This window comes from Sus scrofa, chromosome 14, assembly GCF_054392235.1.
Source record: "Sus scrofa isolate SSC_HxYL_T2T_F1_AM1 chromosome 14, Sscrofa_HxYL_maternal_Yorkshire_Landrace_v2.0, whole genome shotgun sequence".
NCBI classification, from domain to species: Eukaryota; Metazoa; Chordata; class Mammalia; order Artiodactyla; family Suidae; genus Sus; species Sus scrofa.
In genome coordinates this window covers 34,092,633-34,117,960 of record NC_139396.1, presented here as the reverse complement: position 1 = coordinate 34,117,960, position 25,328 = coordinate 34,092,633, and the positions used below count along the sequence as shown (strand labels likewise).

Below are 25,328 nucleotides of genomic sequence, written 5' to 3'. Positions count from 1 at the left end.
TGTTATTTAATTAGAAAAGGAAACACCATTGTGTTTGAGGGTAGCTCTAATAATATTATTTTTTTATGTTAATTTTGAAGGATATTTTTTATTTATATTAGATTTGCTTAGAAATGATATTTGGCCAATTTATAGTGAAGCAAATGTCTCTGTAATTGTTATTGCCTTATCTCTTTTCTTTTTGATATTTTTGGCAGGACTCAGTAGCCTAGCGGCCTCCTACTTGAATCCAGTAAGATCCTTTGTGCCACAGATGCCGAAGCTGCTGAAGTCTCTCTTCCCCATCCGTGATGAGAAAAGGGGCAAACAGCCGTCACCCCTGGCACATCAGGTAAAAGCTCGAAGGAAGCAGCAGTGAGCATGCGCCAGTAGGTCGCTGGCCATGCCACTCTGCATCACGCTGAAGCTGGAGGGAGAGGGTAGCAACAGTGGGGGCATCAGAGCTGGGCTTTCAGACCTGGTAAAAGCTCTGGTAATTTCTCTTCCACCCTCGCTGGAGATAACGGAGCTGTTTAAACTTATTGACACTCTCAATCCTTTTTGCTTTTAAAAAATGCGGAGTACGCTACTAATGTGATTTATGGTAATATCACTTAGAGCAACAATAGTGAAATTTATGAAGTGCACTTAGTGTTGTTTGTGTATTGCCAAACAGAAAATGTAATTCTATTTTTAATTCTTGATTTCATTTCTGATTTCAAACAGTTTTACATCATCCCTGTCCTTGCTGCTCAACCTCTTTTTTTCCCTCTACTGTGGCTTACTTATTCTTTCACTTAAAATATGAAAATTGATCCTTTATCTTTCCCTTTTTTCTTAAGACTCTCCACCCAGCCTTAGAATAAGTTTTAGAGAAAATGTCAAAGTGTTTTCCAAATAATCAGGAAACTGCTCTCATGCGATGGTGTATGGGAAACCTGTTGGAAACAATTTCTAGCCTCATATAGGTATGAATTCAGCAGAAAATGATAAATGAGGATTTATTTTTACTCATTCAAAACGCATATACAGCGCAGGTTCAGTTGTTGAAATAGGTCTTTGACATCAGCTTTTCCACATTCACTTAAACATTCAAGTTGCAGAAATGCAGGTTAGTCCTTGTCTGAGACCTTAACTGTTTAAAATTATTTCCTGAGTTATAAGCACATACTCCAGGGTGATGGTATTAGTTTTGTAAAATATGCAGATACATATTTTTTCCAGTCTAGCATTATATGAGCATATACATCAGTATAGATGCACACATATTGGATGAAAAAAATCAAGATTTTTGGAAATGTTTAACTGGGCACATAATGGGTACTTGAGAGTTATCAAAATGAATCTGTAATGGGGGGTTAGGGTAGGCAAAAAAATGTTTTCTCAAGGATTTGTTATTGCATACATGATTCTGTTCCAAATTTCTACATCATTATTGCACAAAGTATGATTCACAGACTGTTTGTGCCAGAATTTCCATGGTAGTTCTTCAAAAAGGTAACTTAAAAAAATAGAACCTGACCTTATAACCCATACCTCACGTGGGGGCGCCTTATAATCTGCATTGATGAGTACCCTCGGTGATTCTTATTCACATTAAAGTTTGATATCCACCATTTTTCAATTGCTCTTTGGTGAAGACAGAGTTGCATAAATTAAAGGAAATTGGAATGACATCAGAAGTCATTGAATCAGACTACTATGGCTATAATTATTCTTTTTAAGCTACTTTGAGCTTTTGATGTAGCAAGTCAAATCACCTGCTTCAATAAGAAATTATTTTTACTGTTTTGCTAATGAGTGATTGGTTCTTCTGGATATGTGAGGAATAGCAGTGATTTAGAAAGAAGTCTAGTGGTTGGTGATAACTTCAGCTTGTAGTGTCCAGTTTGAGAGAGGCAGTCTTGAAATGCATTGAAGTTACATTAAGTAACATTTGTTCATTCAGTTTACTTTTTTTTGGGAGCATATATGAGCAAAGGTATTGGAGAAAATAGCCCCAAGTGCTTGATATTTCCAATATAAATGAAAACAAAATATAGGACTGGCCTTAAGGAAGATGCCCAGTGGCGGAGCTGAAATGTCCTGTTGGTTTGTGAAGCCTCTGTCCCTGCCCAAGGCCCTGTTCTCAAGGTCACCAGAGCTACACTTGGCTGCACCTCTCAGTCCTCATCTGACTTGATGATCGTGCACCATTTTTGTCTCCAGGCTTCCTTTCTGCCGACTGCTCAGTCTTCCTCAGTTGTCTTTTCTGGGACCCTTTATTCCATCAGGCTTCATAATTCTCAGGTGTTCCAGAGCTCCATCTGGGGTAATCTCATCCAGCTTCAGCCATTTATGCATTGACAATTCTCACATTTCTATCTCCAACTCAGGCTTTGGCACTAACTGCCTGGTCAGCTTTTCCGCTTATGTAGCAATTAGACATTCACCTTTTACAAGTCCAGAGCATTACTTTTGGTTTCAGCTCACAAGTCTTTTTTGCTCCCAACACATGAAATACATGCCAGTCTCAGTGTATAGCACAAACGTCCACCTGGTTGCTTCGGGTCAGTAAAATTTTGCAGGTACCACTTTCAGTCCAGTGACTTCTAACCATCTCAGTTTCTCATCATCTCCTGAGTCACTGTCTCCTGCAGCAGCCTACTGATGGGTCTAACTGGCACTATTGCCTTACAAAGTAGCCAGAGTGATCTTCCACGGCCTTACATTATTAGCTCATGGCTTGAAACCTTCTACTGCTTCTCATTGAAATGGAATAAAATCTAAATCTCTTACTACAGCTTATGGTTTCCTTTGTGATCTCACCCCCGACCTTTATTTTAATCTTTAGTCCCTTTATTTTCTGCTGTGTTCACTGTGCAAAGCCACATTGGCCTTTTTGTTGTTGTTTATCTCATGAACACATGAAGTTTCTGTTGATCTCAAGAGTTTTTGTACTTGCCTTTCCTCTGCTTGGAACGCCATTTCTTCATCTTTGTGTGGCTACTGGGACTCTAGTACACTGGTCTGCTGCTTGAATAGTTAAGAAAGGCTGTCCTGAGGAAGCATGTTTGAGTTTAGAGCAGCCTGGACCAACCAAACTAAAACAGCAGCCTCCAGCATGCATGGTACAGTATATTCCCATATTTAGTCTTCTTGTTAGGAGTTGCTAATAAGTTTATATGTTTATTGGTTATCTCCGCTCTGGAATGTGATCCTTGAGGGCAGAAGCATGGTTGATAGAGAATGTATGTTGGTTGACCATTGACATATACACAGATTATGATATCAGCTAGTTTGTACATACTAATCTTCATCCAGTGGTGTAAAGGACTGTGGTTACAGTTGAGAGGTGAGAGAATCACGTCAGAGTGGAGACTTGAGATATTAAGGCATATTTATGAAGTTTCTTCCCCAGATTGCTACAAGTTCTACTAAAGAAAGATCCTCAAAAGAGGGAAAAACTTGAGGTTATCTTTTGGAATTTAGTTGATCAGAAATGCTTGTGTTCTTTTCATCCTTACTATCTCTGTTAAAGCTTTAAGAGAAGTAAATTATAATTTTAAATGACAATATCAATATAGAGGTTTTCCTTAGTAGGGCCACGTTAAATATGCTTTAAGTCGTTACCACCTAAATGATGTTTTATCCTTGGAATTGGAACACTTCGGTGCCAAAAGAATTTCAAAACAACAGCAACAAGAACAGAGCTGTATTTACTAGACTTTTTTAATGTTTCCCAAATTTTTTCATAATAATCTTCCCTATAATGGCATCCTGTTCACTTGGAAATCATATCTGATACCTAAAAGTTGAGGTTCTTACTTTTTTGATAATTTTTTTTTCTCCTTGTGGAACCTCCAGGTCCGCCAGGAAAAAGGTTGGCTCATTTCCACCTAGTCTTTGCCTCCATTTTTTTCTGCTATTGCCCAGGAGTTAAAGGTTCTGTGATCTTTTAGACGTTCTCCAGACTTAACAGCTAAAGATTAGTCAATTATATCTCATGTAATAGATGCCTTATCATTCTTCAGCTGTCTTGCCAGGGTCTTGCTTAGAGTGGAGAGCCCAGGAGTGATGCTCCAATCCCTATCCTTGAAAATAGTGCAGCTATTATCTTTCTCTTCTGAATAATGTGCTTACCAAAGTAGCATATGATTGCACTTTTTTTTTTTTTTTTTTTGGTCTTTTCTCGGCATATGGAGGTTCCCAGGCTAGGGGTCAAATTGGAGCTGTAGCCTCTGGCCTACGCCACAGCCACAGCAACGCTGGATTCGAGCTTTGTCTGTGACCTACACCACAGCTCACAGCAATGCCAGATCCTTAACCCACTGAGCGAGGCCAGGGGTTGAACCCGTAACCTCATGGTTCCTAGTCTGATTCATTAACCACGGAAACTCCAGATTGCACATTTTTTTAAAGGCAGGCATTTTTAGTTTATTGTGCTTCTGGTAAGTTAGTGTTTCCTTTTTTCTGTTTGCTTGTTTGTTTACACTCTTATCAATGTACTTCTCTTTTATCATGTTGTTGTTTATTTGAAGTATAAGAATACAAATAAGGATCTTTAGATTGATTTCTAAAATTTTCCATCTTGATTTTAGCATTTCTTAGAAAGCAAGATTTTTTTTTCCCCCCCTAGGGCCACATCCTTGGCATATGAAGATTCCCAGACTAGAGGTCTAATTGGAGTTTACAGCTGCTGGCCTACGCTAGAGCCACAGCAATGCCGGATCCAAGCCGTGTCTGTGACCTAAACCACAGCTCACGGCAATGCCAGATCCTTAACCCACTGAGCAAGGCCAGGGATCAAACCCAAAACCTCATGGTTGCTAGTCAAGTTCATTAATCACTGAGCCATGACAGGAACTCCAAAGCAAGATTTTTTTTTGAATAATTATTTTAAAAATACATTTTTTCTATCATCTGCAAACTTTTGAAGGGCATAGTCTGCATTCAAATCATAAACAAAATATTGAGGGCATAAGAGAGATCTCTGTCACATGCAGCTAGAGATCACTCCTCCAGTCAGACAGATCAACACATTTCAGCCCTACATGCTTGGGAGCTGCCATCTCCAGCCCATGTTTTCCCCTCTCTCTACCAAAGAGATTACGGGAGACTTGGTTAGATACCATTATGAAAATAAAGGGATACCACATCTTCCTCTGTATCACCAGTCTAGCAAGCCCAGGACACAGTTCATGCTGATAAATGTTCCTAGACCATGCTGTCCATGCCTGGCTTTGCCATAGCTCCATGTGAAGTATCTAGTGCAGTTTACCAGTAGCACAGAAAAATACACAAACACCCTGATTCTGCTCTCTATTTTGAAACCTGCTCTCTATTTTGATTCTGTTTTTTTATTTGCTGCTAGTGCCTTGTTAGTACACTGATTTCAGTGGCCTATATAAGTAGTCATTAAATAACCAATACCAGACAAAAAAACATGCAGTTTTTGGAATAGCATCAGAGATAGATAGCAGAAAAATAGAAATCAGTGCATATGCCTAAAAGAAACCTGGATCAGTTCTGCAGTATAGGAAGGGATAATTACTGATATAATATTGCATAACACTTAGAGAAAATGGAGTTCCCATTGTGGCTCAGTGGTTAACAAACCTGACTAGTACCCATGAGGGATGAGGGTTCAATCTCTGGCCTTGCTCAGTGGGTTAAGGATCCCGAATTGCTGTGGCTGTGTGTCAGAGGCCAGCTCCGGCCGCCAGGGTGTGTACACTTTCCCGAAGAAGATGGACGGATGTCGGCTTTTGCATCGGAGACAGCCTCTTTGTCCCTTCTTTCAGGGCGCTGGATTGCTCAATCTTTATTGGCAATAGTAGTTGATTATATAGACAGTTTTTCACTACAGATTACATCACAGTGTTAAAAGTACATTGGTTAACTATTACATGGTATAGCAGCTATGCATCCTGTTTTAAGATCTCTATCTTAACTAAACTTAGTACTTTGAAGAGGCCATAGACACAAGAATTTGGCATTCACAAACCTTGTTTGTAGACTGGTGCTTATCTTCAAAGCGTTATGGCAGGGAGACAGTGTAAGTAAATATAAACCAACTTAATTAAACTAGCTATCACTAAAAAGCTTTTAAAATCAAGGACAAAACTCACAGCTAGGTTTTTTGGATAAGATATGGCTAACTTCTATGGACCTCATTAAGATCCTAACTCTAAAGTTTACTATATGACTAGTTAATAGATAAACACTATGTTTCAACTAAGTTGGATTTAAATAGGGGAAAATCTTTCAGGATGAAATTCGTATTATATTATTGTTGTAACGTTGTTAAATCGCAAATCACCACAGGAAAATAAGAATGGAAAATAAGAATAATAAGTAAATAATCAGGAAAGACTGAGGAAAACTGAATAACAAATAAAACAACAGGAAAGACTAGGTCACCCGAGAAACAATCCATGTTCTCCAGCGCAAACATGGAAACTGTTTTCCCAGGAAAGCCCCAATTCTTCCCCATCAACATCAAAGTGAGAGCTGTGTAACCTGAGGCCTGCCCTCGGCTTGTACCGTGCAGGCAGGCTTTTACCCTGACCAGAGGCCCACCTTCGGCATGCACCATTCAGGTGAGCTCCCTTTCTTGGTTAAGAACCTGCCTTCAGGTTTTTCTGCCATCAGGCAAGGTCCTTTTTTTGAGTCCCTGCATTTTCTCGGCTCGCCTCAGCTGTGGTGTAGGTCAGCAGCTGTAGCTCCACTTGGGCCCCTAGCTTGGGATCCTCCATATGCCACCACTGTGGCCCTAAAAGGACAAAAGACAAAAACAAACAAAACCTTAGAGAACATAAATGGGTAGTTACCTCACTTAAGATTTATAATGTGAGTCAGCACCAAAAACTAAACAGAAGCCCCCAGATGGATCAGCAGAGGTAATATGCAGTAACCCAACAAACCATGTAAGATAAGCATACTCTCATTTCTGCCCCACTCCCAACTTTCCCTTTTCATTATTTTCAAAGCCATTTCTCTCTCCATTTCCCACCTAGCTATGACAAAAGATTAAAAATTCTTCCTTTCTCGGAGTTCCCGTCGTGGCGCAGTGGTTAAGAATCCGACTGGGAACCATGAGGTTGCGGGTTCGGTCCCTGCCCTTGCTCAGTGGGTTAACGATCCGGCGTTGCCGTGAGCTGTGGTGTAGGTTGCAGACGCGGCTCGGATCCCGAGTTGCTGTGGCTCTGGCGTAGGGCGGCGGCTACAGCTCCAATTCAACCCCTAGCCTGGGAACCTCCATATGCCACGGGAGCGGCCCAAGAAATAGCAACAACAACAACAACAACAACAAAAAATTCTTCCTTTCTCTGTTTCTGTCCCAAGTTAGTTTGGAGACTTAAAACTCCTTCTCTGGAAGAGTCCCAGTAACAAAGACTCTCATACCAGCCCACCTAAATACCACACTGGGCTTCTCTCGGGCATCATTAGGTGACTCTTAGGTCATTGCACTTGGCTCTGGGTATGTTACTACTAGACAGCCAATGACCAACTAAAAGTCTTTCAGAGAATCACATCAGAAATGATTTATGAGGAAGGATTAAGGGAGTTATTTATAGCTTGACCAAACAATGACTAAGAGTGCTGACTGTATAAGCATTCAGGGGACATCAACACCAAAGACTGGGAAGAATTGTGTAAGGATGTTTCTAGTAAAGCAGCAGGACGAAAGGTACAGAACGACAGAAATGAAATTAACCAAAAGAACGTTAGCAAGCGTGAATGAGTACAGTGATTTATAGATGGCAGTGTAGTCTCCAAAAACCCATGGACTTCTGTCACTTCTATTTTTTAAAAATAAGATTTTGAAAACCAAAATGTTCCCAGTAAGAGCTGAGGAATAGAATAGACCCTGTTTCTATGAGTCATTCCTCCCCTTTTCTTTGTTAAATTAGATGAAAGAGAGGCAGAAGTTGTATAATGAAGGAATGATTATTATCAAAAAAAGTACTTTTAATCAGAGTGTCCTTGACATTTTCAAACAAGAATGTTCAATTTCATCCCTCATGCAAAGATACAAACACACAACCATAGTGAAACTCTAATGAAAAAATTAATGTTTATTAACTTGTTCTTTGGAATCAGCAGGTTCTCAGATGAAGATTCTGTTTTTTGTGGGGCAGAGGGGAGCATATTTCAGTATTTGAGAAGATTGAAAAAATTCTTGGGTCTTTTTTTGTAAGATAGAAGTTAATTTATTCTGAAGAATAAAAATTTTTAAAGTGTTTAAAAACAAAGATTCTTCTATTTTACAAAATCATTTGGCTTGAACATATTAATAATGATTTATATTTCCCACTTTTAGGGAGATGTGTTTTTGTTTGTAATCAATTTCTGTCTGAGTTCCAGAAATGCAAAAGATACAGCACTGAAAGAGGTGGCAGCTGACAAAATTGCTGTCTTTGACCTTCTGATGCAAGTTTAGTAACTAATCTGGAAAATAATGAACTGCAATTAATGAAATCTGCACTCATATTCAAGTGTGTTTCTCAGACAGCACATAAAATAATTGAAAGAACTTCCTGCTCTCTAATTAGTTAGATTGAATTAATTTGGCATAATAGGTTTTTTCATGTATCTAGAAGTTTGTGTTCAGATGAAGCTCTTTATGTTCTTCAAACTCAGGTCCTCCAAATGATGTCTTCGATTCATTTGGGGAATTAAAGAGTTAATGCTCACATTTAATTCCCACCCTCAAAAACACACATTTCTGGTCTTTTTTTTTTGGTCTTTTTGGTCTTTTTGCCATTTCTTGGGCTGCTCCCACAGCATATGGAGTTTCCCAGGCTAGGGGTAGAATTGGAGCTGTAGCCACCGGCCTACACCAGAGCCACAGCAACTCGGGATCCGAGCCACATCTGCAACCTACACCACAGCTTACGGCAACTCCGGATCCCTAACCCACTGAGCAAGGCCAGGGATCAAACCCGCAACCTCATGGTTCCTAGTTGGATTCGTTAACCAGTGCATCACGACGGGAACTCCTGGTCTATCTTTGTTTTATTGTCTGCCCTCTTAAGTGACTTGTGTTTGCTTAGGGGTGCCTTGCTGACCAAGAGATGCTTGTCTCCATTTTCAACACAGCTTCCAGTGAGGTAGATGGACAAAGACTTGGGTAGAGAAAGCCCCACCCTGTGCCTCTCTGCACAGTTGAAAAAATGCTTGGATGGTTCTTCCAGCTTTCATGCCAGCAGTTCCTCCACATGTATAATGGGGAGAAGCAAACAACTACTGATTTTTCCTTTGTGCACTAAGGTGCTGTTTTAAGCTCTTCATACTTGGGCTTCTTTGATGAAACAAGCCGTGTAAATGCTCATCATCAGGATGTCTTAAAGATTCATCATCTTAAATAACTAAATAAGAAAAAGGATCTTATCTCCGTTTTGTTTTCCCTTGCCCTTTATCTTTGCACCAGAAATGTATGAATATTGACATACATAGAGCCACTAAGCTGACAGGCTGTCTTCAGAATCAGCATAGGTAGTTGATCTGAAAAACAACAAAGAAGATAGTCTCAGGCAGTATAGGAGTTGATTGATGAGACCTCGGTTTGTCACTCATTTTTCATAAGTGGGCATTGTATATGTTTGCGTGATTCTCTAGACTGGGGGTTGGCAGATGTTTGTGGTAAAGTTTAGGCTTTGCAGGCCACACAGTTGCTGTGAGAACTAGCTGTAGACGATCCTAAACAATGGATCTGGTTTTGTTGCAATAAAACATGTATTTATAACTCCTAAATTTGAATTTCATATAATTTTTACATGTCACAAATTATTCTTTTATTTTCAACATTTTCAAAAGGCAGAAAAACATTCTTAGCTTTCCAGGGCACACCAAGCTGGGGACAGTCTAGATGTACACCCTGTTTTTAAATTAACAGCCATTCGGTGTTTCATCATTCATTGACACTTGAAAAACGAAGTGGATGGAGTGACTGTTACATATGGAGGTTCCCAGGCTAGGGGTCGAATCGGAGCTGTAGCCACCGGCCTACGCCAGAGCCACAGCAACGCGGGATCCGAGCCACGTCTGCAACCTACACCACAGCTCACGGCAACACTGGATCCCCAACCCACTGAGCAATGGCAGGGACCGAACCCACAATCTCATGGTTCCTAGTCGGATTCGTTAACCACTGCGCCACGACGGGAACTCCCCTATTACATCTTTTTAAAAAACAAATTTTTTTCTCATTATTACATATATTTTAGCAATTATGTAGAAGTTTAAAAAGTAAGCTAGCTAAATTCTAAAAAATAAGCTGTCTCTTTTCTGACAATACTAGTATTTTCCGAAATATTAGTATTTAAAATTTTCTATATATAGGATCTCAAATAAGTTGGACTAACATGTATGTAATAGAGTGAAATAAAAAAGCTCTTTGGATGGGCTTATTCACCTTTATCAACTGTGATAAAATAATTTACTTATTGATAGAAGAAATGGGTCTTTTAGTTGTTTTATATAATTAAAATTAAATAAGAATATTGAGTTTCAGACCCCGAGTGTCTATTTCTGAGGAGGAGGATTATGTTTATGTTTGGTTTTAAATACATTGTATCCCCCATTCCTGGCACAGCCTTTAGTGTGTAGTAGGCATATGCTTCCTGTTTGCAAATGGGTAAATTAAGGAAATCCAAAGTTCTTTGTTTGAAAGAAGATGGAATTAATATTGTATCTTGATTGGCTTTGGAACTAATAAACAAGTAGAAACTTTCATTTTTTTTTTTTTTTTTTTTTTTTTTTTTTTGGTCTTTTTGCTATTTCTTGGGCCGCTTCCGCGGCATATGGAGGTTCCCAGGCTAGGGGTCGAATCGGAGCTGTAGCCACCGGCCTACGCCAGAGCCACAGCAATGCGGGATCCAAGCCGTGTCTGCAACCTACACCACAGCTCACGGCAACGCCGGATCCTTACCCCACTGAGCCAGGCCAGGGATCGAACCTGCAACCTCATGGTTCCTAGTCGGATTCGTTAAGTACTGCGCCACGACGGGAACTCCGAAACTTTCAATTTTTATTAGAGGAGCTTTCAGAGAGAATTGTTGGATTGTTTAAAAATGTGCTTGTAATAAGCCAACCTAGAAATATCTTTGAAGACAACACACGAAATTCCAGTGATTAGGATTTTTTTTTTTAATTTTTTATTTTTTTGCTTTTTAGGACCGCACCCGTGGCACATGGAGATTCCCAGGCTAGAGGTCCAATCAGAGCTATAGCTGCTGGCCTACACCACAGCTCACAGCAACACCAGATCCTTAACCCACTGAGTAAGGCCAGGGATGGAACCCGCAACCTCACGGTTCCTAGTCGGATTCGTTAACCACTGCACCACGAAGGGAACTCCCCCATGATCCTTTAAAAATGTACTGAGTGCTTACTGTGTGCCAGGGATTGTATATGCATCAGCTCAACTATAGTGCTGTCCAATGGAAATAAAATACAAATTACACATGTCATTTTAAATATTCTAACAGATTTAAAAAAAGAAAAAATCAAATTAATTTTGATCAAATAACTTACTTAACCCAGTATATTCATAATATTGTCATTTCAACATGTAATCAATATTAAAAACTTACTGAGTTATCCTACATAGTTCTCAATATCAGCTGTATATTTTATATTTCTAGCACATCTCAATTTGGATACTAAAGTTTCCTCAGAAATACTTGATCTGTATTTAGAGTTCATAAAGTTGAAAAAATAGATCCACATGCCCAAGCCATTCCAAACATACTTAAAGGCAATTCAGCTTTAAGATTTGCATATTATTAATTAAAACTAAGTAAAATAGAAAATTCATTTCCTCAATCACACCAGCCGCATTTCAAGTGCTCAGAAGCCATGTGGTTGGTGGCCGCCATGCTGGACAGCGCAGAGTTAGATGCAGAGGAAGGTGAGGCTCAGGAAGGCTAAGCCTCTTGTCTATGGTTACAAAGCCCAGTGAGTAGCAGAACTGAGACTTACACTTTAGACACGTAATGCACAATTGTGATTTTAAGAGATTTCACTGGATTTGATTAAAAATAGCAAGTTACTATATTTGTAGAGTGAGTAAGTCTGTAATATTCTAAGGAGAGACTGGTCATGCCATGAAAATACACTGAGTAGGATCTAACCATAACTTCTTTTTTTTTCTTTTTGCCCATTCCTTCTTAAAAAATTATCTCTGGGCAATGAGGAATCATTGACAATTTTAAAGCCAGAGAATGACATGGTCAAATTTGTGTCTTGGAAAGCTCTTCTAAGGTGGATTGGAAGAGGAAGAATCTATTCAAGTGTATGTTCAAACCTCACGAAGGATTGTAATATTGGTGAGAAGAAACGAAGTCACTTTCCTGTGCTTAGCACATAGATGCTTTTTTAAAAATTGAACTATACTTGATTTATAGTGTTGTGTTGATTTCTGCTGTATAGCAGAGTGATTCAGTTACACACACACACAGTTTTAAAAAATAATCTTTTCCACTATGGTTTACTACAGGACATTGAATATGGTTCTCTATGAAGTTCCCGTCATGGCTCAGTGGAACTGAATCTGACTGGTATCCATGAGGATGCAGGTTTGATGCCTGGCCTTACTCAGTGGGTTAAGGATCCAGAGTTGCTGTGAGCTGTGGTGTAGGTTGCATTTGGGCTTGGATCTGGTGTGGCTGTGGCGTAGGCATAGGCAGGAGGCTACAACTCTTGATTCAACCCCTAGCCTGGGAACCTCCATGTGCCACAAATGTGGCGGTAAAAAAGACAAGGAAAAAAAGTACAGTTCTCTGTTCTATACAGTGGGACCTTGTTGTATATCTCCTCCATGTTTAATAGCTTACATCTGTTAACCCCAACTTTCCCACAACCCCCTCTCCCTAGGCAACCATAAGTCTGTTCTCCTTGTCCATGAGTCTGTTTCTTTTTTGTAGATAGCTTCATTTGTGTCATATTTTAGATACTACATATAAGTGGTATCATGTGGTATCTGTCTTTCTCTTTCTTACTTCACTTAGTATGATAATCTCTAGTTGCATCCATACTGCTGCGAATAGCAATATTTCATTCTTATAGCTGAGTAGTATTTTCATTGTACGTATGTACCACATCTTATTTATCCATTCATCTGTTGACAGACATTTAGGTTGTTTCCTTATCTTGGCTATTGTGAATAGTGCTGCTATGAATATAGGGGTACATGTATCTTTTGGAATTATAGTTTTGTCTAGATATATGCCTAGGAGTGGGATTGCTGGATCATATGGTAACTCTATCCTTAGTTTTCTGAGGAACCTCCATACTGTTTTTCATAGTGGCTATACCAATTTGAATTCCTGCCAGCAGTGTAGAGGGTCCCCTTTTCTCCACATCTTCTCCAGCATTCGTTATTTGTAGCCTTATTAATGATGGTCATTCTGATTGGTCTGAGGTGGTACCTCAATGTAATTTTGATTTGCACCTCTCTAATAATTAGTGATGTTGAACATTTTTTCATGTGCCTGTTGGCCATTTGTATTTCTTCTTGGAAGAAATGTCTCTTTATGTCGTCTTCTCATTTTGGGTTGTTTGTTTTTTTGTTGTTGAGTTGTATGAGCTGTTTGTATATTTTGGAAATTAAGTCCTTGTCAGTCGCATCATTTGCAAATATTTTCCCCCATTCTGTAGGTTGTCTTTTTATTTATGGTTTCCTGCAAAAGCGTATAAGTTTGATTAGGTCTGATTTGTTTATTTTTGCTTTTATTTCTATTGCCTTGGGAGGTTGACCTAAGAAAACATTGGTACAGTTTATGTCAGACAATGTTTTGCCTATGATCTCTTGTAGGAGTTTTATGGTGCTGTGCCTTATGTTTAAGTCTTTAAGCCATTTTGAATTTATTTTTGTCTATGATGTGAGGGTGTGTTCTAACTTTATTGATTTACATGTGACTGCCCAGCTTTCCCAGTGCCACTCACTGAAGAGCTCTCTTTTCCTCATTGTATATTCTTGCCTCTTTTGTCAAAGATTAATTGACCGTAGGTGTGTGGATTTATTTCTGGGCTCTCTATTGGTTCACATATCTGTTTTAGTGCCAGTACCACATTGTTTTGATTATTGTAGCTTTGTAGTATTGTCTGAAGTCGGAGGATTATGCTTCCTGCTTTTGTTCTCTTTCCTTAGGATTGCTTTGGCAATTCCAGGTCTTTTATGTTTCCATATAAATTTTAGGATTATTTGTTCTAGTTCTGTGAAAAATGTCATGGGTAATTTGCTAAGGGTCACATTAACATAATTGCTTTGGGTAGTATGGCTATTTTAAATATTAATTCTTCCAATCTAAGAGCAGACAGACTGACACATCAGTGTCACTGAAAGGAGCATGTGGCAGGTAGGGTAATAGTGTCTGTGGTGAGGACCAGCTGGTGACTGCCCACCATCCTAACCAGGTGGAATTGCTTAAAGCACTCCTATAGATGAGATGACTGTTTTCGAGATGTGCAACCTAGAGGTGATCAGCTTACAGAAGGACTGAAGGATCAATTCAAGTGCTGAGTTACTCATTTAAAGTAAGAACTATAACTGCCACGCAGATAAAAGTACTGGCGTCATCACAGCCAGCACAGTCTTATCCATAACCCCTGGAAAGCCATAGGCTGCTTACGACGAGCCCCTGGTGGGCGTGGGAGATGGCTGGCTGTGTGAGCTGGATCACGAGGATGTCACTGGGCAGTACCTGGAGTGTCCATCTGCACCAGCGCTGGGAGCACTGCCAGCTTTCCTCCTGTCACTTCCAGCCTCACCGCCCTGCCTCTGATTAACATAACCTTTAAAATTTTATTTATATTGATTAGCCTATTGCTGATTCTTGCTCTTTAGGTAATTGTATGTGTCTGATTTTATCTAATGTTTATTACTTTTATCAGAACACAGTCAAAGATGAGGAAGTATTTTATTTATGTGCACGTCCCTGCTTGGTGGTGCTCCTTATGTTTTTCTCACTTTACCAGAGTGAAAAATCAAAGGTTGGCTATTGGGTATTTATAGCAGAAATAAATCTTACACCTCTTGTATTTATATTGTGCTTGGATTAAGAGAGTGGTTAGAGTTTAAAAAGACTAAGAGGATCATATTCACTTAAGAACTGTTATAAAATGACATTTAAGAATTTATCAAATTGGGGATTCCTGTCGTGGCACAGCGGAAATGAATCCAATTAGGAACCATGAGGTTGCGGGTTTGATCCCTGGCCTTGCTCAGTGGGTTAAGGATCCGGAGTTGCTGTGAGCTGTGGTGTAGCTTGCAGATGTGGCTTGGATCTGGCATGACTGTGGCTGTGGTTGGCAGCTATAGCTCCCATTGGGCCCCTAGACTGGTAACCTCCATATGCTGCAGGTGTGGCCCTAAAAAGCAAAAAAAAAAAAAAAAAAAAAGAATTTATCAAAATCAGGGTAAGGAGTGATTATTAGAAAAGGTTCATTTTCAAACAAGAAAAAAATGCATCGGAAAATTCAGAATTGGAGTTCCTTTTGTGGCTCTGTGTTTTAAAAGCCGACATGGTATTCATGAGGTCATGGGTTCAATCCTGGCCTCGGTCAGTGGGTTAAGGATCCGGTGTTGCCATGAGCTGTGGTGTAGGTCGCAGATGCAGCCCAGATCCAGCATTGCTATGGCTGTGGCGTAGGGTGGCAGCTGTAGCTCCAATTTGACCCCTAGCTTGGGAACTTCCATATGCCTCAGGTGCAGCACTAAAATGCAAAAGTCAAAAAAATAAAAATAAAAATATAGATGAATGAGACATAATCCCTCCCCTGCAGAGAGCTTGCGGTTACAAGGGGGGTTCCCTCAGTGACATGTCAGCAGATAGAGGGACGATGTCATAGGTGCTGTGATGTGTGTGTGTCAGGGTTGATAGTGGAGGCCGGGGGTATTTCTCCCTGCAATGCTTGAGCTAAAACTTAGAGATGACTAGGTCTTCCCCAGGAGGAACATGATTCCCTAGTGAAAGGGGCAACGCCAGGAAGGCTCTAGAGAAGCCACGTGTTCGACTCAGAGTAGGTTAGCGTAATAAGCATGGGAAGGTGCAGCCTCTTGAGAGGCGAGGTTCTCTCATGTCATGGCAAAGAGTTAAAACTGTACTCCCGCAAAGAGGTCTCCAAGTTAGCTTTTATCCCTAGTTAGGAAATTCCGAGCTTGTCTGCTCTGCTTTCATTCAGGTAAAAGCCAGGGTTTAAAAAAGACAAGATACAGTGTGAGAAGTGAACATCACCTTTCCCCTGAAACCCTTCTGAGCAGCCCTCTGCCTGTGACCTGCTTATCCACTAGTCTTGAGCTGTGCGCAGACTGCGCACTTGTGGCTTCAGCTGGCCTGAGGATGCAGCCCCTTCTCTCCCTGTCACTGACCCCCTGGGGCACAGGTGCCTGCATTTAACCATTAGGCAAATGCCTCTGAGCCTTGGTTTCTGTAGTGTGAAATGTAGGTAATTATATTCATGTGCCTCATGGGACTTCTCCTTAATATTTATAGCTGCCAAATACTTTGCAGTCATTTTTATTAATAGTTACCAGATGTGTCGTAAGGATTAATGAACTTATGATCTGAAATGTTTTGAGCTCTAGAAATAGGAGGCAGCCGCCTGCACAGGGGCTATGTAAAAGAGCATTAAAATGCAAACAATACCATTTGGAAATGTGAGCTGTTATGTGTGAAGGATAAATGACACACTGAAGATTTCAGTACACTTTGTAGGTGTTTTTTGGTACCCTTACTAGTGTTGCTAAGTCACCACAAGCCATTGCCAAATACAGAATGCTCGTACCCCACCTTGCCCAGCCCCCGGCCCCTGCACTCATGTACATACACGTGCATGCTGTTCCTGCTGAGGCCACCATCACCTGTTCTTCCTGGGTACCTCTGCCTCCCTAGCCAGTTGTTCCCAGGTATTTAGTAGTCCCCTTCATATCTCTGAATTTTCATTTCTATTTCCTTTTCCTCTTACTACCCAAATTCAGGCTTTTGTATTATTGGCTCTCCACTGAAGCATCGAAACAACTGCTTAATTATCTTTCCAAGTTTTCTATCTCCCCTATTTAAGGGTTAATATTCTGTAAGGCTAGTTCTCATCTTGGCTTCATTCAGTATGTTTGATAGCTCCTCATTGCCATGAAGATCCACCATAAGCTTACAGGGCCCTCTCTGCCCACCTCCAGCCTCCTTTCCTTCTGTCCAGTGCTGGTCAGTCTAGGTCATTCTCTCTCCTGAGACCTCCTGGGCAGGGAGGTAGGAAGAGGGAACTCACCAGATACAGAAGGCAGCCGCCTTTGTCACCTAGCTCTTCATGTCTGAAGTGTCCCTTGGCCCTGGGAAAAGCCGTTCCATCTTCAAGGCCTGTCTCAAAGTGCAGTCTTTCCCATGGAGGGGTTCTAGACCTGGTCCCTGGATGATCTCTTGCTCCTCAGAATCACCTCTGCTTTTGACACTCTCATTCTGGTAGCTGTCATTGTTGATGTCTTTGTTTTTTGCATACATGTCCTTCCCCTAGTCTGGATTGTCACTCTAGCGATAGTGAGCCCATGTCCTTCTGGTCTCTGTGTCCCACAGTGCAATTGCAGGGCCTGGTACACCTGAGGCTGGAAGCTTTGTTGAGCTGAGTTTATACATCGACTCAGAGCCCCAGTTAATTTCACGTAGGGTGGGCTTATGGAAACCTTTTGAAGTGTATAAAAGCAGAGTGCATGCTATAGGGCAGCCTTCTGTACGGTTATCTGGCTTCCATTAGAACTGGCACACAGCCGACCTTATGTGTCTGTGTCCTCACCCTCGACAGCATGTGCTCTGGGAGAGCAGTATCTACTCCTGTGGCTGGGCCCTTATCTCTGCAGAATGAATCCCTTCTAGCACTGTTCTCCCAAAGGCAGTACCAAGCGTAATTGGATGTTGCTGTGTCATTGCTAAATTGTGGTTTTTAGTGTGTGAACTCAGGTTAGAAGCCCCTTCAGTGGGCCATCTTGTTCCAGGTGGGCTCTTCTCCTTTCGGCTAAGAGCTGGGCTGCCAACTAGGAAGCAAGGCTTTGGCGTCCAGCCTCAGTGCCTGCAGACTCTGTGTGAGGAGCCTTGACAGTGGAGCCTCAGGGCCAGGGGAGGGAACTGGGAATCTCCCCCGACAGTTTGGACTATATAATAGATTGGAGACCCAATAAGAGGAAAGACACCTGTACGGTGTAGAAACAAACTCCGCCGCCCCTCCCCCGCCCCCCGTTTTGACTCCTGCTGGATTGGGGGGTGGGAGTCTGTTCTGTATCCAGGGCCTCTTAGAACTGAGCATTCTGAGGTGGGGTTCATGCCTGCTAGGCGGTGACTTGTCTGATTTCCTCGAAGTTGTAAAAGTTCACTTTGGGTGGGTCCCCCGATGGCTGTCTCCTTTGTCCAGTTGCATCCTTCTCGGGCCATCTCTGTTCTGCTTCTCTGGATCCCCGTGCCCACCTGTCCATTTGTTTCCTCAGCCCGTGCCCCGGATAATGGTGCAGTCTGCCCTCCCGGATGGCGGGATGCCCAGGATGGCAGAGGTGAGTCAGCCGGGCCGGGGTGGTGCCTTCACTGGTGGCTGCCCCACATACGGCGGGTGGCCCCAATGCTCTCATTGTTGGGTCCACACCTGTGCTTTTTTATTTTAGCATTCCCATTTTGATCATTATAATGTAGGTCACTGTCTTCTTCCTCTATATTTTGCTTGTTACACTTTTCTATTTTCAACTTGTTAATCATATGATTGCTAAACTTTTAGGTGCTTGACTGCTAATGTAGTCTGCTGCTTTAATAGCCCACTGCTAGGCAGAGGCGATTTCTATAAACAGAACAATCTCCTTATTCTAAGTGTTGGCTTAATTCTCAGTTTTACATTTCATTCTGATTCATGATATCAGCGTGAAAAGACTGATGCTAAGCTAGGGAGAAAATAGTCTCTTATGATCTCCTGCAGATGAACAGCACTTCTGATCTTATGAATAGCAAATCTATTTTCTCCCACTGTGCGTTCATTCTCTTAGGAAATGCTGTATCTTCATAGGAAAATTTTATTTATTAAAACAACAGCAAAAGAGGACAAGTAATTTGAAAGAATTCAGATGGCCAAGAATTCACTCCTTTCTAAACAGTCCTGTTTCCATCTAGGACATCCTCGGAGTGCACGAATGCAACTGAAGGTAGTCCTGTGACATCCACATCCCCACCCCCTCCCCCAGGAGTCAGTTTATTATTTTGCCAAGGCAGGACTGGGGCCCCCAGGCTGGTAGGGCAGAATGGGGCCGAGTCCCTCTCCTGAGGGCGTTGCGTGCGCGCAGCCTGGGCAGCTTTGCTGAGCATCCTGCTGGTTTCTCATGTCCAGGTGCTCCTGGCAGCTCTAGGAATGGCAGGGTAAAGGGTAACCAGAAGGTGGCAGGGAGGTTCCCACACACACACCCACTCATGTTAAGTGGGAGCAGCCGCCCGCAGGGCCGGGAGGAAGATGTGAGGTGCATTCGGCTCCTCGGGGAAAGCAGGTAATCAGGCCCAACTCCACCTTGCATCTCCTCCTCAGTGTTGCCTGGATCTGACCTCTGATCCTGGCCTTTTCACTTCCTGGAGGCCCTGGGTGAATCCTTTCACCTCTTTGAGGCATGGTGTAAAGTGAGTACTTGCAGGCCCACATCAGAGGGTTCAGTGGCAGCTAATGGGGTGACAGCAGGAAGCTCTCAGGAACTGTCTCTGGACTGTCTCCTCCGGCCAGGCCTAGCTGCCCTGAGCAGACAGCAGATCCCATCCGTGGCAGGGTCTCACACAGGTTATTTCAGGACCGTAGTTATTGTTCAGATTCTAGACTCTTGTGATTCTCTTTGTGTACTCCTCCCTGCTTGGTCAGTGATAGTAAATATAAAGTAGAACAGAATAAATAAAACATGTACAAGTTGCAAAAGAAAAATGATTGAAGGATTGCCTAATCTTTTAGAGTATTTATGCTGGTGACAGTTATTGATCTATTGGATTTAGTAAATTTTGCAGCCCAGAGATCCATCACAAAAATGGGTTGTTAATCTCAAGAGGTGCCGTTAATTTCGTACCCTGAGAGTGTGCCTTGTCGGGGAAGGAGGGCCTCTGGAGACAGGAATATAGATGACAGTTCACGTGAAAATGTATGATTTATCAAACTGCTGAGTTAAGCCAAGTAACTGTAAGAGACTTATAGATCTCAGCTGTTTCCCAGTTCAAATAAATCCTGTATTTCAAATGGAAAATGGCCATTCCTGTGATATAAATAATCTCTCCGTAAATATTGAAAACATATTTCTTTTTCTGAGCAGCACCCCTCTCCACCCCACCAGCCCACTCCCCACCCTGTCTCTTGTCCCCTGTCATTGTGCATTGGAAATAGAAAGATAATCCACCACCCTCTCCAAATGGCTTCAGTTATCATGGAAGAACACCTTAGCGCACCTCTGAAACCATGGCGTGTGGGCGCACAGTGGCTGTCATCTTCCCCGGGAGATGGGCTAGTCACTGCTGGAGGGACTGGGACATGCTGGCAGGAGAGGGGAGACCAGCGCAGCTCTGTCCTCGCTCAGCCTCTGCTTGCAGGGCTGGCTGCTCCTCAGCCTGCGTCTCCCGGAATCAGAGGCCCTGACCTGAGACGTGGGGCCAGCCTTGAGCAGCAGCTGGAAAGATGGCCTCTTTGATAAAGGGCCCAGCTCGTGGGCCTCCCCGCCTGCAGGCCCCAGGGTGGTGCTTCCTGCCTGAGCTGGTTGAGCTGTGCTGTGGTACTGTTGCACTTCCAGGGTCTCTGTTGAGCCCACCCTTTCCATTTGGCCTCCAGTGATCCTCTCAGTCTCCCTGTGATGTCGGTGTTGGGCAGGGGGACCTGTTTCTTAGTCTGAGTGCAGGGGGTGGGAGGTGTCTCTGGTAACCATGGAATGGGATTCATGGTTCTCACCACCAAGCGGTTCTCGGATACCAGCTGGTTGCCCTCCAGTTAACTCCACTCTGACCCCATCTGCCCAAAGACAGCAGCAGATTCCACCCGTTAAGGGCTCAGTACCACAGGACTGCCTCCACTTCCCATGCCAGTCCCAAGTTCAAGGGCTTCACCCTCCACGGTTCAGTTCATTTTCTAGAGGGACTCACAGAACTCAGAGAAACATTTTAGTCACTAGAGTATCAGTTTTTTATGAAAGGATATGACACGGAAACAGGCAGATGATGTGGAGGGCAAGGGTGGGAAAGGAGGGGGCGCCACCCTGCCCTCTCTGGGCCCAGCACGGTCCAGATCTCTCTCCCCTGTTCACCAGCCCAGACAGAGCTCTCAGAACCCTGTCCTTTTTGGGTTTATAGAGGACTTATTACAGAGGCATGATTGAATCATTGTCCTTTAGTGACTGATTCAAACCTCCAGCCCCTCGGCAAAGGTTAGGCATGGGATGGAAAGTTCCAACCCTCTAGTCACATGGTTAGCCCTCCTGGCCACCAGCCCCCTTCCGGGGGCTTTCCAGAAGGCACCCCATTAATAAGTAACCTCAGATGTGGTCGAAAGGGGCTTCTTAGGAGTATCAGGAAACTTTTATTGTTCTTACCCCTTAGGAAATCCCAAGGGTTTTAGGAGTTCTGTGCCAAGAATGGGACTGAGACCAAATATGTATTTCTTACTAGAAATCACAGTTTCATAGGCAGCTGTAGTATCACCAGTTTATGGAAAGGCGAGGGGATGAGGGGCGCCGGCAGTGACTGGCTCAGCCCAGTTGGAGTGGTGGCAGACACGGCCTTAGAGCCAAGTGGTCTCCTGTTTGGTACGCAGAGGGCGGGGCGTGCAGAGGAGCTGGGGAACCGTGTGGGAACCTCCAGGCTGCAGGGCTGCTCTCTCCCCACCATCGAAGCTGTAGCGAAGCACTGACGTCTCCACTGATCCTCAGAAGTCATCTCAAGTCTGGGCAGTAAAGAGTAACTCCGAATTCTCCCCTCCCCACTCTAGGTGCCCCGAGAGAGCGCAGGGTTGCGCGTCACCCCGGACGTGGCTGTGCCGGCTGCCCCCGCGCCCAAGACCACTTCTGGCTCCCCGGCCCTCGAAGGCGCCGACGGGCCACCCAGCCCCCTGAGCGAGGCGTCCAGCGGCTACTTCTCGCACAGTGTCTCCACCGCCACCCTTTCCGACGCATGCGGCCCTGATGTCACGGCCTCGTCCCCTCCGGGCCCCGGTCCTGCCGGCCCTGCCGCTTCCCGCACACCACCCGGCCCTGGGGACCAGCCGGCCCAGGAAGGGGCTTTGGCGGCAGCGGAGAAGCAGGACGAGGCAGCGGGCGCCTTCCAGCCCCGGGCGAAGTCGGCCGCTGGCCTAGAGCCCGATGTCTCCAAGCCTCAGCCGCCTCCTGAGCCCCGCTCCCAGCCGCCCGCCCCCGCATCCCCGTTCCGGATCCAGAAGGTGCGGACCTCTGAGCTGAAGTCGTTCACGCGTATGCTGGGCGGGGACCCTGGCGGCCCCGCGGGGACCGAGGAGGATCCGCCAGCCTCTGGGGGGCCAGGCGACAGCAGCGCCGGGGGACAGCCCCTGGGAAAGCTGGACGTTTCCTCCGATTCTGAAGAAGCCAGTGAAGTCCCCGAGTGGCTCAAAGAGGGAGAATATGTCACCGTGGGCACCAACAAGACGGGCATCGTGAGATACGTGGGGCCCACCGACTTTCAGGAGGGCACGTGGGTCGGAGTGGAGCTCGACTTACCCTCAGGTGAGTGGTGCTTGTTAGGGACAGGGTCCTGGCATCAGAGGTGACTCACCATGCTGACTGTGGGCTGGCGCCACCCCTGCCCAGCGCCTGCTCTGTGCCCTTGGACACATCTCTGTCTTCTCAGAACTGTCCTTTTCAAAATCAGAAATTTTATCTAGATAAGAACTTCTTAAACGTTTAAGAATCAGATTTTCTTTTTTCAACATGTAGAAATTTCTCAGAAATCTAAGACATTAATTGAAATGAATTTGAATCCTGGTTTTTGTTTCTTCAGTCACAGAAGTATCTGCATTTGAACTGTCACAACAGCTCTACTGCTTGCTCAGTTCTGGTCAGACACACCACCTGGGTGTAGGTGCAGGTGTTCCTAAGACATCCCCAGGGTCCTGGGACCCCCCACCATCCAAGAGCCTTGTGGGCTCGCTAGTCTTTTAAGTTTGTAAAATGGCTCACCTCCAAGCCAAGAAATCATCATTTTTAGAAAAACAGGCAGCAGGTGCCCTCTAGGACTGAGGATAGGACTTAGGGAAATACATTGTCCTGCAGATTTTTTTTTTTAACTTTTATTTTTTAAATTTTTTAATAGTTATTTCCCCAATACAATTTTTTCCTACTGTAGAGCATGGTGACCCAGTTACACATACATGTACACATTCTGTTTTTGCACATTATCATGCTCCACCGTAAATGATTATAGTTCCAGTGCTACACAGTAGGATCTCATTGCTAATCCATTCCAAAGGCAATAGTTTGTATCTATTAACCCCAAGGACTGCATTCATCCCACTCCCTCCTCCTCCACCTAGCAACCACAAGTCTATTATTCTCCAAGTCCATGATTTTCTTTTCTGTGGAAAGGTTCATTTGTGCCTTATATTAGATTCCAGATATAAGTGATACCATGTGGTATTTGTCTTTATCTTTTTGACTTACTTCACTCAGTATGAGAGTCTCTAGTTCCATCCATGTTGCTGCAAATGGCATTATGTCATTGTTCTTTTATGGCTGAGTAGTATTCCATTGTTTATATATACCACATCTTCCTAATCCAATCATCTGTCGATGGACATTTGGGTTGTTTCCATGTCTTGCCTATTGTGAATAGAGCTGCAGTGAACATGTGGGTGCATGTGTCTTTTTTAAGGAAAGTTTTGTCTGGATATTTGCCCAAGAATGGGATTGCTGGATCATATGGTAGTTCTGTGTATAGATTTCTAAGGTATCTCCATACTGCTCTCCATAGTGATTGTACCAGCTTACATTCCCACCAATGGTGTAGGAGGGTTCCCTTTTCTCCATACCCCCTCCAGCATTTGGTTTTGGCCATTCTGACTGGTGTGAGGTGGTATCTCATGGTAGTTTTAATTTGCATTTCTCTAAATCAGTGATGTTGAGCATTTTTTCATGTGCTTGTTGGCCAACTGTACGTCTTCCTTGGAAAATGTCTATTCAGGTCTTTTGCCCATTTTTCCATTGGGTTGTTGGCTTTTTGGCTGTTGAGTTGTATAAATTGCTTGTATATTCTACAGATTAAGCCCTCATCCGTTGCATCATTTGAAACTATTTTCTCCCATTCTGTAAGTTGTCTTTTTTTTTTTTTTTTTTTTTCTTTTTGGTTTCCTTTGCTGTGCAAAAGCTTGTCAGTTTGATTAGGTCCCACTGGTCTATTTTTGCTCTTATATCTGTTGCTTTAGGACTCTGACCTGAGAAAATACTGATAAGGTTGATGTCAGAGAATGTTTTGCCTGTGTTCTCTTCCAGGAGCTTGATGGTGTCTTGTTTTATATTTAAGTCTTTAAGCCATTTTGAGTTTATTTGTGCATGGTGTGAGAGCGTGTTCTAGTTTCATTGCTTTGCATGCAGCTGTCCAGGTTTCTCAGCAATGCTTGCTGAAAAGACTGTCTTTTTCCCATTTTATATTCTTGTCAAAGATTAATTGACCGTAGTTGTCAGGGTTTATTTCCGGGTTCCCTATTGTGTTCCATTGGTCTGTCTGTTTTGATACCAGTACCACACTATCTTGATGACTGTAGCTTTGTAATATTGCCCGAAGTCTGGGAGAGTTATGCCTTCTGCTTGGTTTTTGTTCTTCAGAATTGCTTTGGTAATTCTGGGTCTTTTGTGGTTCCATATAAATTTTTGGATTGTTCTAGTTCTGTGAAAAATGTCATGGGTAGTTTGATAGGGATTGCATTGTATCTGTAAATTGCTTTGGGTTGTATGGCCGTTTTTACAATATTAATTTTTTCCAACCCAGGAGCATGGAATGTCTTTCCATTTCTTTGCATCTTTAATTTATTTGATTAATGTTTTATAGTTCTTGGCATATAAGTCCTTTACCTCCTTGGTCAGGTGTATTCCCAGGTATTTGTTTCTTTGGGGTGCAATTTTAAAAGGTACTGTATTTTTGTATTCCTTTTCTAATATTTCATTGTTAGTATACAGAAATGTGACTGATTTCTGAATGTTAATCTTATATCCTGCTATTTTGCTGAATTTGTTGATCAGTTCACTTAGTTTTTGGGTAGTCCTTAGGGTTTTCTATATATAGTATCATGTCATCCACATACAGTGACAGTTTTATCTCTTCTCTTCCTCTTTGGATGCCTTTAATTTCTTTTGTTTGTCTGGTTGCTGTAGCTAGGACTTCCAG

General features: G+C 43.0%; 1 protein-coding gene and 1 long non-coding RNA gene across 7 annotated transcripts in view; one reads left to right on the top strand and one right to left on the bottom strand.

Moving 5' to 3' along the window:
* KIF13B (kinesin family member 13B) overlaps window positions 1-25,328 on the top strand; it is a 201,901-nt gene that overhangs the window by 164,388 nt on the left and 12,185 nt on the right. For 3 of the 6 annotated variants that reach the window (XM_084997778.1, XM_084997775.1, XM_084997777.1), the window contains 3 exons: window positions 198-331; window positions 18,437-18,499; window positions 21,928-22,675. In XM_084997778.1, coding sequence (XP_084853904.1) covers window positions 198-331; window positions 18,437-18,499; window positions 21,928-22,675 — 945 coding nt within the window. The remainder of the gene's footprint in view (window positions 1-197; window positions 332-18,436; window positions 18,500-21,927; window positions 22,676-25,328) is intronic. The other 3 variants (XM_084997781.1, XM_084997776.1, XM_084997779.1) reach the window with 1 other exon arrangement.
* LOC146396481 (uncharacterized) lies at window positions 8,954-15,366 on the bottom strand. Its single transcript, XR_014828452.1, has 2 exons — window positions 10,133-15,366; window positions 8,954-9,913 (listed from the first exon to the last, which is right to left on the bottom strand). It is a non-coding gene; the product is annotated as an uncharacterized LOC146396481 (long non-coding RNA).